The sequence below is a fragment of the Anser cygnoides genome, chromosome 11 (genome assembly GCF_040182565.1).
Source record: "Anser cygnoides isolate HZ-2024a breed goose chromosome 11, Taihu_goose_T2T_genome, whole genome shotgun sequence".
In the NCBI taxonomy this organism is placed as follows: domain Eukaryota; kingdom Metazoa; phylum Chordata; class Aves; order Anseriformes; family Anatidae; genus Anser; species Anser cygnoides.
In genome coordinates, this window is record NC_089883.1 from 7,194,264 (window position 1) to 7,207,786 (window position 13,523).

Consider the following 13,523-nt stretch of genomic DNA (forward strand, 5'->3'; position numbering starts at 1 on the left):
TTAGGAAACACTGTCCCGTCAATTTAGTCATCAAAATAAGTGGTGAAATCCAGACCCGTGGTTACGATTCTGGCGGTGTGGGCTTTTCAAGACGGTGCTTTCGGAGCGCTGTGACGATCGGCCGGGACAGCGAGCCCTTCCCCTGGGAGCGCGGGGAGAAGCCAGCCCTTTGATGAGCTGCGAGATAGCCGCAGATGCGGGCGGATAACCAGGAGGCCATCTTACTAGATAAAACCCGTAGCATCTCCCTGACTTTAGGAATGCAGCTGCTGACGTCTTCAATGCGTACGGCTTCAGGAGCGCTGAATAATAAACATCCCTGTGCAATACGCGCTCCTTAAGAAATAAAGCTCCGCGAGCTCGCCAGGTAGGAGGTCGGTGGAGAAGAAGTTGCTTTGCCCCAGTTTGGAACAGTCTGGGTTGCGTTGCAGGTTTGATAACTTCGCATCAAAACCAGTAGGACTGTAGTGTGCAATGCAGCGGGCCACCAGGATGAGAGATCAGAAGGATCCCAACAGAATACAGAAAGAGAGAATGTCTGAAGAGAGAAAGTAACAAAAAAAGCCTCATTAAAAAGAGAAAAACAAGAAGCCTAAAAAAGGCTTTTCAAAGCTTTCCAGAAATAACTAAAATGAAATTTGGTTGTTAGGAGCTAACGTTTTTTTCCATTGGAGCATGTTACGGAGATGTGGCTGATGATGTTTCTCTGACATGAAGCTTTAATCTGCTCATCTCCTGCACTCCTCTTATAGTTTCCTCTTGAATGCTTTCGGGGTAATAGTTACTAGCATTCTTTTCTTTGGGTTTTGTATTCTTTCCAGTCTGCTTCCCACCTCTCTCTCTGCCCTCTGATAAAGGACTGTATATTAGAAATCGGCACGACCTTTTCTGAGCCTACCGCACAAAGTGCTCTGTTCAGCTACAGCACTTGATAAGATGAAAAAAAAATCTTTTCCATACCTAAATTTAATGCCCTCTGCAGTGGAAAATGTGAAGCAGAAAATGCTTGTTCTTGCTCAGCCAGTGTCTGAAATGTACCGCTCAGTCTGTGGCTGAGAAATCGTTGGCAGGAGAGCGTTTCTGTTCCCTTAGATATTAGTGGGAATGAGGACACGAAGATCCTTTGGTGTGCTTTGAAAAATTTGTTGTTTATAAGACTAAAAAAGAATTACCCACACATCGTTTTATTAACTGAACTCGAAACTCCAAACACAGTGTCTTCGCCTTGACCTTCCTTTGGTACTCGTCTCTCAAGCCTTCGTGCAGGACCTCGGCATAAAGTGACGGCTTGTTTCTGCTCTCTGCTCCCTGTGCTTCTCGAGGGTTGAGCTGAGCACTGAGAGCATTTCCAGCCAGAAACAAAGAGAACAAAGTTCTGAGGCCAGATTTGATGGTGGATTTCAGAATTGCCAAGAATACGTGATTTCATCTGAGAAACAAGTGAAGGTCACCATCCCAGGAAGATGAGTGTGAGATTCTCGGAGCTGTTCCCGTCCATGGCTTTCTCTTCCTCAATGAGTTGTCTCAGGCTTTGGAGGACAAAGTGAGCAGTTTGGTGTGCCTAACTCTAAATAAACAGCAGGTTTCAAAAAGGAATAGTTTGTTATTATTATTACTGTTCTTTAACCAGGATTAAAATGAAAGTTTTTACTTAAGGAACAGTTTGTGTTCTCAGATGTGTCATACCCAAACTGCTTTTTTTTCCCTCTTCAATGCTTTTTTGTTTAGTGATAATAGCACCTTAAACTTTAATCCTTTACAGTTAGCAAAGTACATTTGATGTTCTTCTACAGATTTTTTTTTCCTTAGTTACCCAGATAAACCGTCTGTTCATGTGTCACAGCTGCAAAGAAAAATACATAAAAATAATACATCTAAAGTCTTCTGTTTTGCCAGGTGGATTAGAGTGCCCTGCCATTATGGGACAATAATCATATGTTTCAACTCTTGCCTATTACTAGGAAACGAGAAAGGAACAAAAACAATCTTGGCCTTTCCAGTATCGTGTGTCTTGTATTTCCACAGTTTCCTAATTGCAAGAACCTTTTTGTTGACATTCAAAGAACAGCCATTTTAAGATGAGAAGCTCATGCTTGACGTGTGGTAGGAGAAAAAGCTCAGGCTATTGCTTGTCAAAGCTTTTGTTGTTCTCCGTAGCTGGAGAAGGCATTTTACACCATGCCAGGACACTATAATCATTGGCTGAATTTCCAGCGTCCTGTGGTACGCGCTTCATCCCTTCAGAGGTAGGGCAGCTGTAGGGATGCTGCCTGGCTCCCTCCCTTCTCCATCCTGCAGCGCTCCCATGCTCAATGCAGACCCGCTCTTGGCTTGTTCTGAGCAATGCCGTGCGCAGGCGGATGTATTTTTCATTGTATGTTAGTAGTTAATCCAGTCCCCAGATGGCACGTGCCTTTTCACTGTAGCTGTGCAAGTTTTGCACACTCCAAAACCTTCTAAAGCCATTGCCCAGGGCCCCGCAGTTGCTGGATGCGCCATACTTCGTCTCTGTGCTGCCATCATCCATGCCCATCTGTCAGGATGGCCTCGGGCCAGTTTATATGTCAGGCAGATCCTTTCAGCTGGGCCTGGAGAGTGAATTTGTGTGTTTAGTACGCTCGGGATGGCAACACGCCACGTCTTGTACACGTCTTCTGTGCACGCCGTTGTTGCTCAGAGGCATTGGGGCAGTGCCACGACCGTTCAGTCGCGTTGGTAGGCACCTCCAGCCACCTGCATCCACTAGCCTGACAATAGTGAAGATTGTTTCAAAAGAATGGGGAAAAGGGTGGGATGTTCAAAAAGTGCAGTCAAATGAGCAGCTTAACTCCCGTGAAGGTTCGGGACATCGGGAGGGGCATTTCCTCTCTGGAAATAGGAGGTAGGGAGGGGCACCCAGCTGGAGCCGGGGTGGGATGAGCAGCTGCCAGCACCTTTCAAGGCCCGCAGCTGGTGTGTGATTTGCTGGCGAACTGTCAGTTGGGGTGTAAAAGTTGCTGCTGCCTAACCATGCAGCTCTCAGCTGAAGGAGGAGGAAGGATTTTGACCTGGGAGTCCGTGCTTGTGCCTTTCAGGTCTGCCCTGCTCAGTTTTGGTGCGAGGGTATCCGTTTCAGCGAGGAAGATGATGTCCCCTTCCAACAAAGCAGCTAGAGCAGGAGCTCCCTTGCTGGAACAGATGCGGTCAGACCAGTGCAACGCGTTCTTTATTTGGACACCAGTCATTTGCTCCAACATAAGTGCTTTTGTGCTTCCTACATCCGCAGCAGGAAGAGTTGTGTTGCTTTAATTATGCTAGCTGACTGCCAGTTTATTCCTACAACTAATGCAGGAATTTTGTGCAAGTTCCCTGAGTGAAACCTTGGGCATCTGCTTTCACTCCACTTAAGTACAACCTGTATCCACACTTCCTCCTTTTTTCAACCTCATCAGTAGTTTTTCCCTTATGTCTTATCTGTAGGGTGTGTTATTTTTCATTATTCGTTAAGGCCAAGACTGGCAGCTGTTGATTAACTACTTTGTTGGTTGTTTATTTCTAAAGCACTGCACTCTATAGCACTTGACACCAAAATCCTTGTCATTACTCTCCCACGGGCTGAGAATTTGTCTCTTAGTGAGCTCAGCTATTCCCTTTTCCTCTGATCAGCTGGAACCTCCGTTCAGACGTACTCGTGTATTCAGGACGGCGTGGTTTTGCTTTATGGTAATCAAGAGGAGGTTAGGGAGGAAGGCTTGGTTTGTAGCCCAGAAACCCAATTTGGAGTCATATGGAAGAGAGATGGTGCCAGAAAGCTTTGGTTCTTGAATACAGATTAGTTCTTCGGGAACTGATCCAAAAAGTGGGGAAAAACTGTGTGTCGGGCAGGGCAGAACTCCCCCCTTCTCACTTCGTTCTTCACTAAAGGTCTTAATGATGTCCCTTAAGAAAGTGAGCAAGAAAAACAACAGCCCGCTGAAGAGATGATTTCTCTTGAGGCATGCTTCTTGGAGAAAAAATACTTAATTAAATCTTAGATGCATTGTACACTTGCATTTTTAAACCTACTGTATAGGTTTGGCTGGCGACCAAATTAATACCCAAATAAATCATCGCTATGATACTGAAGGTATTATACCAAGCGTGCTCATTGGCGCCGTTTACGCAGACCCAGCTGGTGCTTTTCTGTTGTTGTTGCTGCCAGTCAATACTGAAATCCTTTGTTAATTAAAAGAACAAATTTGTATTTCTTGCAGTTTTTTTAACCCAAATGCTTTTGCCCTCCCTACAGAAGTACCACGCTTTGATCTGCAAGTGCTGTATTTCAGCAGTGCATCTGGAGCCCATTTCTGGTTGAAGCTTTTCAGAGCAGAGTTGTAGGGCTGCAGCTTTTGGAGGAGGGGGACACTTTTCCGAGATGAAAGCTTTAGGCTCAAGAGTGACTTTTACCAAATTAGAAGGTCACGGTTATTAAACATAAAAAGCAGCAGAGGAGATTACTAGTTTATAAATGCTGCTGCTCAGAATTACAGAGCTACTGTGGAAAGCTGAGAAAAGCTGGTCTAAGGCACAGTGAAACCAGGAAATCAAAACCCTCAGTTTTTTATGTCTATATGAGAGGCTAAACTGTTCTGTTTTATAACCGCTCTGCGTATGTGCTTCACTTGCAGTTCATTTTCTTCATGCCTTGGGACAAATCAGTGTCCCGTTAAATAACAGAACTCGTCCGTTCCTAAAACCTGGTCCTGGGCATGGGGGAAAAAAAGGGGTTGGATGTATAAAAAAACCCACCCGAACATGCCGGGCTCTATAGGGCAGCTTTGTGGTAGTCGTGGCTGTCCATGAAGCCGTTCTTTTCACGTTGGCTTCTGTGGTCTTTCAGTCTTACCCCGAGAGGTCCTGCGCGCGTTCAGTCCCACCATAGCTAGTCCCTTGCTTTCAGGCGCTGGTCTCTCCTGGATTTCACAGCCAGCTTGTGCTGAGCGTGTTTTTCCAGGTGCTGCAGTGTTTAGGTTCCTTGGCTTTTTGGCTGTCAGCACCTCCAGTTTCGTGCCAGCCATTGTGCAGTCCTCGGCGTGTGCATGGCTTGTCTCCAGTAGCAAGGATGTGGGGAAATGGCATTCACCTCGACTGCAGCCTGCAAATTCCTATTTCTTTTTCCTTCTTTATTCCCAGAGAACATCCCTCGGGAGACACTGATGCACTTCGCGGTGAGGCTGGGTCTGCTGCGGCTGACATGGTTTCTGCTCCAGCAGCCAGGAGGAAGAGGAGCGCTCAGCATCCACAACAACGAAGGCGCTACGCCCGTGAGCCTGGCCTTGGAGAGGGGCTACCAGAAGTTACATCAACTTTTGACGGAGTAAGGATGATTTTAATATTTACTCCGCTCATTTTCCTTTCTCTGTGTCATGCTTCCGTTTGCTTTATCCTTTGGGAGTGTGTAAGAGCTATACTCCACCCTTAAAGACATTTTTTTCTATAATTTTGCTTTTACCTTTATTGCTAGAAGCAATGGGGGCGTGTCCTTAGGATTTATGGTAAGTGCAGTAACACTGTTGGGTTCTCCTTTTCTACTGCACATTGTTCTCTTTCCAGCAGTCCCTTAAAGCCCAACATGAGTCACTGTAATATCGCCTAATTAAGACAAACCTTATGCAAACACAAGAGGAAGAGGTTTGCTTCGAACAAGTACAGCTGTCCAAAAGAGCGTAGCTGGCAGGCTTTGTGGTGATGGTTGGGACTGTCACATTCTTATTTCATAGATTTGGAGGTTTTTGGTTAAACAAGGCCACAACAATTTTATTGAAATAAGGCAGCGTCTTGTAGAGAACAAATATCTACCAGGAGAGGTAAGAATGTAGGTAAAAATTAATGCCAGTATTTACAAGAGAAACTGTGAGGCAGCTAGGTCTTGCCAACTCATAGCCAGTGACTTGCGTGAGCATTTACTGCAGCGTTTTACAAGGAACCCTTCAGAAAATGGAAAGCTGTTTTTGAACAGCAAGTGTTTGCAGTACCAGCTTTAAAAGCTGCAGATAATAAAGACAAAGAGCTGAAATAAGTCTGGGGGGTGGGGATTTGTAAAAGAGGAAAGATTTGGTCTGCACGTCTGTTATTCTGATGCCTAGTTCTCTTAAGCTGTGTTATTAACTTTGTTTTTCTGATTTGAATCTGCAGATGCTTAGGGTTTATGTTGAGTGACCCAGTGTCATGTTTAGGAGTCTTCTGTGTTGTCTACATTCTCACGCAACATTTCTTTATGCTACAAATTGTAAGTTATTCTTCCCTCTATAGTTGTTGGACAGGATGTTAGAGGCAGAACAAATGAGATCTGCTGCTGGCCTGACTGCATTTAAGTTTCATCTGTAGTAATTCAGCCATCCACAAACCAAGTGGGGATGCAGAAGAAGGTGCAGGGTGTGACAGGAGCTGTACTCTAACCATTTTTTTGCCACTGTTGAACCAATAGAGTGGTGGTGGCAGTGTTGCTTTTTTTTTTCCATGTGAGTTCAACAACAGTCAAGCTGTGAAAATACTCAATGCTCTTGTGGGTTACTTTGTAAAACGGGAATATGCCAAGTTGTCCTGCAACTGTGGCAAAGTTCTGTTAACACCATTAGTCTTACCTTGGAGAATTTGCATACTCTCAAGAAGTTTAAAATAGCCAAAACTTGATTATAGAGCTCACAGCAAAGAGAGCAATCTGAATAGTAGTAGAGCTGTTAATTTAAAAAGAAATGGGAAGTAAACAGAGCTGTTACAACAACTATTACAGTGTATTTGGTAGTGGATTTCACAACCAGTTCCAATACTGGGATGGCAGTTCTCGCTTGGTGGAAGAAAGAAACGAGCACGTGGGTTACACGGCATTGCCCTCTGCCAATCGTTCATGGAGCACTGCTGCTGTGATCCAGGGGATCTCTCTGGTGACCTTTGCAGCTCATCTTCGAACACAAGGCACTGTAGCAACCTCAGTACCGTTAAGGTGCTGCCTCTCCTTCTTTTTAATATATCCTTAAACTGCTTATGTGGGTTAAGCAGAATTATGGTCAGTTTTTGTCTTGGACGTCTGGTTGGAAATACGATGCAGAAATATTTGATGGCCGTGGCTCCGAGAGCCGTGCTACCTGCGTGCAGTGCTGCAAGCAGGCTGCCCCGAGCCGTGGGTGCTGGAAGTCACAGGGCCCCTTCTTGATGCCCAGGACAAGGCAAGGTGCCATGCTGTGAGCTCGGGGCTGCCCGGAGTGGTGGCAGTGCTGTGTGATGTGGGGACTGCCACGGCCCTTCGCACGTGGGGATGGTGGCTGCAAAACGAAGGTGTCCTGTTTGCACAGCAGACATTTCCTGATGCTCGGTGCTTTCTGCGGTTGCATGGGATCAGGGCTTGAAAATCCCTGCTGGGAGGAGAACTAGTGAGTTTCAGAATAGAGAAAAGCAGCCAAGTTCCACAACAGGAGTATATATCATTTATGTGCTGTCAAAACACAATGGATGCTGTACAACCGCTTTTCTGCGCTCTGCTTCTGCACAGGCTGTATAATCCACGCACACAAATTTGGCACACAACTTGTACCACTCAGCAAAATACGGAGCAGCAACGCATGTTAGCGAGAGCCCATACAAAGGAGTCATTATTTTTACAAGTAATTAAACTGCACTTCACAAAATAAATGAATGTAGTGTGTTTTGTGATGCATTATCCTTGGGGGGATTTTATTGTTCACTTGCTTGCTAATTTGCAGGACCCCGCGCTTCACAATGATCCTCCTTGCCAGCATGGGGAAGGGGTGAAGTTTGGCTGTAATTAGGGTACAGGCTCAAAACCTTCTCCGCTGATGCAGTTTTGTCTGGGTTCAGCTGCAGAGCAGTCTGATTCAGCCACAGCGTAAATATTTTTCTCAAAAACTTAATTACGCCGGTGACATTTTGGATTTCTGTTTATCAGCCGAGCTTTCCCTTTTCAGCTGCCGGTGTTCGTTTGCAAAAATGAAAGATGACTTCAAGCGAAATGGTGCAAGCCTGGGAGTCGCCTTTGCTGTAGGCTCCAGCTTGTGAAGTGGCTCCTGCATCCTGTGGCAGGGCCGATGTGTGCACTGCTGCTTTTGAGGCTGAAGCGAGGAGCTGCAGAGGAGCCCGCGTGGGCTGCCTGAGCTGGAGAGCGAGATGCTGATATGCCGATAGCAGTGCTCTTCAGTTGTGTGGCATCCCTGAGGGTGCTCATTTCATCTTCTAGATTAAAGCAAAAGTCTCACAGTACAAATGGAATAGGATGGTGCAGAAGGGTGGGACTTTATTTTTAGGGACAAAAAGCACGGAAGGGTTTTCTCCAGGAATATTCTTCTTTGCTTTCTAGCAGCTTGGCGAGCGGTTTCTTAAATACACCTGATCTTGTATGAAAAAGCTTCGGACACCAGGCAGGTTGCACAGCTCTCTGAGCTTCAACAGTTTCTGAGTGCGGTAGGAGTGAGTTCAGAAACGGAGGCTCTTTCCTTGAAGCCTGCTACTTCCTTATGTTTAAATTGGGCAATGCTAGCTCCAGGGCGTTGGCAGCCCTCGTCTGCTGTGCTCCGTGGAGAAGAGAGGGCTCGGGAGAGGCAGCGGGGTTGTTAACCAGGGGGAGCACGCGCCGTGCGAGTAACTTGGCCTCTGCAACAGGACAGCTGCATTTTGCACTAGTTGGTGTTTTCAAATCCAGCTCAGCGTAGTAATATAATCTGCCTGCCAGCTCCATGTTCTTCAGTGCTTTGCAAGTCAGGCAAGTAAAATGGCTCCAAGAAAGAGCTCGCGTTCACAGTGTCAGAGGAGTCGGAGTGCCATCCTGCGAAACACACACTGATTGGTAATCCGATTTCACTGCTGCAGAACAAAGTTCTGTCCAGCAACCCAAACCTATCAGTCATTTGTGTTTTTTTTTTTCTATGAAGCCAAATGCTTGTCGTTCCTTCCCAGCTGTGAGTGATTTATGCCCCCTGAAAGGGGAGTCAGAGAAAAGTGAAGTCCGTAAGAAAGCATTTTTCCAGTCCCTGCAGAGGGAAGGATTTGGGACTTTAACAGTCTCTTGAGCTTTTTACTCTAACCTTAGTTTTGCTTTTGCTGCTTTCCCTGCTTGCTTCTTATTGCTGTGGAGCGCTTCTGTGTGGCTCTGTGTGTAAAACCTCCTGGTAACAGCCGGGAGGCCCAGCGTGTGAAACCATCAGTCACTATCAGCGTGTATTTCCAAAATTAAACCGACCCAGATTTAGTTAACACGTACGAGAAATAGCTCCCTGGTAGCAGGAGTGTTTGGTGACCATTTTGCAATACTGGATTATCACTTGCTATTGTTCTGATTTTATGTAAGTAATTGATGGAGTCTGTGCTGTAAGCTCCGTGGTGCCTCTCAGATGAGGAAGCTTTTGCAGTAACTTTACTTTGGTAATTGAATACACTTCCCTGGTTTTCTAGGCCAGAGCTGCAAGAGGATTTGTCTGGCATCTCGTTTCTTTGCTCACCAATTCAGCACGTCCTTTCAGCATGTGTTTTATGTCAGAAGTGTCCAGTTCGTCTTCAGCAGGTGGTTTAAGTGTGGTCTTAAAATTAGGCATTTCTTACAGCGCGCTGCCAAATGGGGACAACAGTTAAAGCCAGACACTTTTAATCTAACATTGCTGCTAGGTTGTTCCATTAACTTCAGTCTTTGAGCAGGACAAGAGCCATCTGTGGCACAGGTGCTTTCCGAAATCACAAATTTCCTGGGGCTGGAAGGTGACTTCAGGGCCGGGTTGTGGCAGTGCACGTAACGGCGTGCTCAGACCCTGTTCCCTCTGTGCCCTTGCCTTATTTGTGAGCTGGGAACTGGCTGTAAAAGCTCCCAGTCTCCCCTCGGTTACTTCTTTCTGCCGTTATTATTATCGAGCACGAGTGGGATGCAGCAGGGGACATGCAGGTGCCCCAGAGGTTGCCACCGCAATAGATAATTTTATTTTTGGCTAACCAGACTCAGCAGCGAAAGAGTTTACTGAAGTAACACTATCGTCTAGCGTTTTTCCTTCCCTTCTCCCACCCCAAACCAAGCGACAAACCCTTTTGATTGCTATTGGGGGTGCAGGGCAGTAGGTTTTAGGGCACGGCTTGCTCTCATTGTGCAGTCTGTTAGGAGAGGAGAGCAGCTGCCTTTGTCTCTGTAAGTGCTGGCTCAAGATTAACATTTAAAGGAGCATTCGAAGTCATTAAAAGGGTAATGAGAGAGGAACTGATGAGAGATCCATGTGTTCAGAGGACGCTGTTTGGCTACAGAAGCATGGGAGTAGGAGCGATCCAACAGGATCCGGTCTTGTGGCTGCGTGTTACTGAACTTTGAGATGACTTTTTGCGACGTGATTGTTTCATTGATATTTCTTCCTGCTTGGAAAGATGCTGAGGTGCCGTGGGTTTCCACGGGCCTCAAGAGCACAGCAGAGGAGCAGATGGGAGTGGGAGCAGTCAGGTCTGAACGTGATGGAGCAGGAAGAGTTTGTGCTTCCCTCTTTCCACCTACTCACCCACTGCACGCTCCAGCTTTTCCTCTTTTCCTAGTGTCTTCCAGCATCCCTATTAAGACTTGTATTTTCATTCACTGGCTCCCTCCTCCTCTTTGTTTTGTATGTATCCACCTCTGCATACAGAAGAGAGAGGAGAGGCTTCGTCCCTGTGGTAGGAACAGCATTTTACTGTCTCTGATATCCTGCTTGGCAATCAGAGGTCCTAGGAGGTGACGTTCATGCAAACAGGCCCGTGAGGAGGAGAAAGAGGAGATTTAGAAGAGATTTGAGAAGATTTGGTAAGATATGAGAAGAAATGCCCCCCAAGCAAGGCATCTTTCATGTTAGGTAAGGCTATGAAAATAAAACAAGCTCAAAATGCATTTAACAACAGACAGCTATTCCATCCTATGGAATGTGTATCATCCTGTTTGGCAAATACATTTGCTGTCAGTCTGTAGTTTTATTTTTTAATATATAATCAGCTTCAAGGCCTGAGAAGTGCATTGGTTTAAGAGTGCAGCCCCTTTGTGGTAGGAAATAGGTTCTGTTTGCTCAGATAACCGGCCGTGCTCACTTAGGATATGGTAGTCTGCAAACAGCTGTTGAAGAGCAAGCCAGCTTTCCTCTCTTGTATGATTTCCCATTGTATGGTGTGTTGATCATGGGACCGAGAAGTTAGCATTAAGTATTTTGAAGCCAGTCGTTAAATATTTAATCTGATATTGAAGGATAGGTTGTGCAATCCTGAATTCAGTGCGGTGTCCAAACCCACTGCAGCTCATGTCTGTGTGGAGTGCTGTAAGGGGTTGGTCATCACCGCTGCAGCTGATGAGCTTTAACTCTGTCCTCCAACATCAAAGCAGTGAGTGTCTTGTGAAATTGTCTTATGTAAGAAACTTTTTTTTTTCTGCTTTTCTGTGGCTTTCAGTACATTTGGAAACACCTGAAGTATGAATACTGTGTTTAAATCACTTTCCAGCGCATGCATTTGCTTTAACCCAGTCTAGCACGTACTAGTTGCATGTTTTCTCAGTCTCCTGTCTGGTATGTGCTGTTGATTACAAAAGCAGGGAGGACCAAGAGAATGTTTGTGTGCACTAGTATTTTGTATGTCATTAAAGACTGTGAAGCTGTTGATGCAAAACCGATCGTACCCCTACAAAGCCTGTAGTACCCCAACACTTCTGCAACAGCTGTAAGTTCTGTCTTGTCAGATTTCTAAGAAACTGTTTCCATTTACCTTCCAAAAAGAAGGAGTAATAATAATGTTAGAAGGACACTAAGGGAAGGCAAAGTGAAAATGGACGCATTGGGTCCTCTTAGGAGTAACAGTACTGCCACTAAATATTAATTGCCATCAGTAATGAGCAGTTGCTGCCATTATCCGTAGCTGTTTGTTGCTGGCAGCCTGCAATTTCCCTTGAAGAATAAAGAGATCCGTCAGAGTCCCGTACCCGGTTCCGTGATGGGTTTAGGAAATTGGCTTTCTGTGTTACGGGTTTCTGGAGGCTTGGTCGGAGACTCTGGTGCCTGGTAAATCTGGGTGCAGATTTTCATCGGAGGGACTGTTTGTTGGCTTGACGTCTGTAAATTGTCAGTGGCAGGGACGTGTGGTGCAGCAGCCACCACGGGCAGCTTCCTGTCCCAGTAGGCACCGTTCCTTGTCTATCCCAGACCACAGACACTCCATCTCCTCTTTTCAGTGTGATAATATACCAGCAAGAAATCGGAATTTGACTAGGAATGTGAGATTAAAGTTCAGTTTAGGTTTTATTTGCCCTACAGATAAGAGCATCTAAATTTTAGCATTTCCTAGTTTTTGGCTGTAACCATAACACTGGTTGTTGTGGTGGCGGTTTTGTGTTTTTTTTGGTGTTTTTTTTTTTGGTTTTGTTTCAAGATATTTTATTTTCTCTATCACACTAATGTGGGAGCTGGTGCTTTCAGAGTCGCCCAGCAGCTGTGGCCAGGCTCGCAGTAAGATCCCCAGAGCTGGCAGCGCTGTGGCGTTTGTTTGTTCGGCTCAGAAATGCGGAGGGGATATCCCCAGGAAATAACACCTTGAGTTCCCACACCGCCTTCCTCTCCCGGCCGGGGAACTGTGGGATTCTTCACGGGGTTCTGCCTAATGCACTGAGGCCATTTTGATCCTCTTCTGATCTCTTTCCCACTCTTCCTCTCCCCTGCGGTTAAAACCTGTTATCTGGGTACTGGAAAACCCTTCCCAGCACAGCCAGATTTCAAACCTCTCTCACCGACGGCTGCCTCTGAAACTTTTGAAGGCGGGCAGAGCTTTTCCTCCAGTCAGAGCTCAGTTTTTTTTTGTTCCCCCCTTCTCGCTTATCTTCCCTCTTTATAAAAATATCTTGCCGGTATCTGCAGGAAGCTGGGAGCCGCTCTGTGTCACTGCAGGCTTTCCTCTACCTCTTTCCGCCTCTCCTTGGCCCGGGGCCATCCTATGTGCCCCGCCACCAGACCAGAATAGGTTCAGCACACAAACGCGGCACGGCTCCTCCTTCGCCGGGGACGGCTCTGCTTGGGCACTCGGTGGAGGTTTGAAAAATAGCATCGCTTGTGGTCTTCCTCGTGTCAGTAGGCGATGCTGTGGTTTGAGCAGAAGAATTAGCTCCCAGGTCAAGCAGCTCATGGCCCGAGAGCATTTTGGAGGTGGTGAGGGTTTGGGTTTGCTCCTCCTTTTGCAGTGTTTGGGGTCAGCATCCTTCCTCGAGCTCCGTTTCCGCGGACGAAGGGCCGGCTGGTAAGTCCCTCCTTTGTCCTGCAAGCGCTGTTCTTTCTTGAAGCCAGCGATTTCCCTTCTGGGAAACCTCTGTGCAACAGAAAGCTGGGTCAGAAGCAGCAGGGAGCGGAGCTGGAGGATGTCTTCCAGGTCTCCTCCAGGACTCCTTCCAGGTCTCCTCCACGTGGCTGTGCCCAAGGTGGAGGCACCCCAGTGATCCTGGGGACCTCGTTGGTCGGTCCTTGCCTTTTGAACCAAGTGAGATATTCTCTTCTGGAAAAGTCTGGCTCAGAGGTGGTACAAAGGAA

The 13,523-nt window shown here is 46.5% G+C and overlaps 1 protein-coding gene across 2 annotated transcripts in view; it reads left to right on the forward strand.

The window, feature by feature from the left end:
* The window catches only part of LOC106036455 (A-kinase anchor protein 13-like), a 99,389-nt gene extending 94,050 nt beyond the window's left edge, over window positions 1–5,339 (forward strand). The window contains exon 7 of one of the 2 annotated variants that reach the window (XM_067003853.1): window positions 1,216–1,596. In XM_067003853.1, coding sequence (XP_066859954.1) covers window positions 1,216–1,229 — 14 coding nt within the window. In that variant the 3' untranslated portion in view covers window positions 1,230–1,596. Of the gene's footprint in view, window positions 1–1,215; window positions 1,597–5,151 lie in introns of those variants that run through there. The other variant, XM_067003852.1, reaches the window with a different exon arrangement.
* Window positions 5,340–13,523: the final 8,184 nt, after the last annotated feature.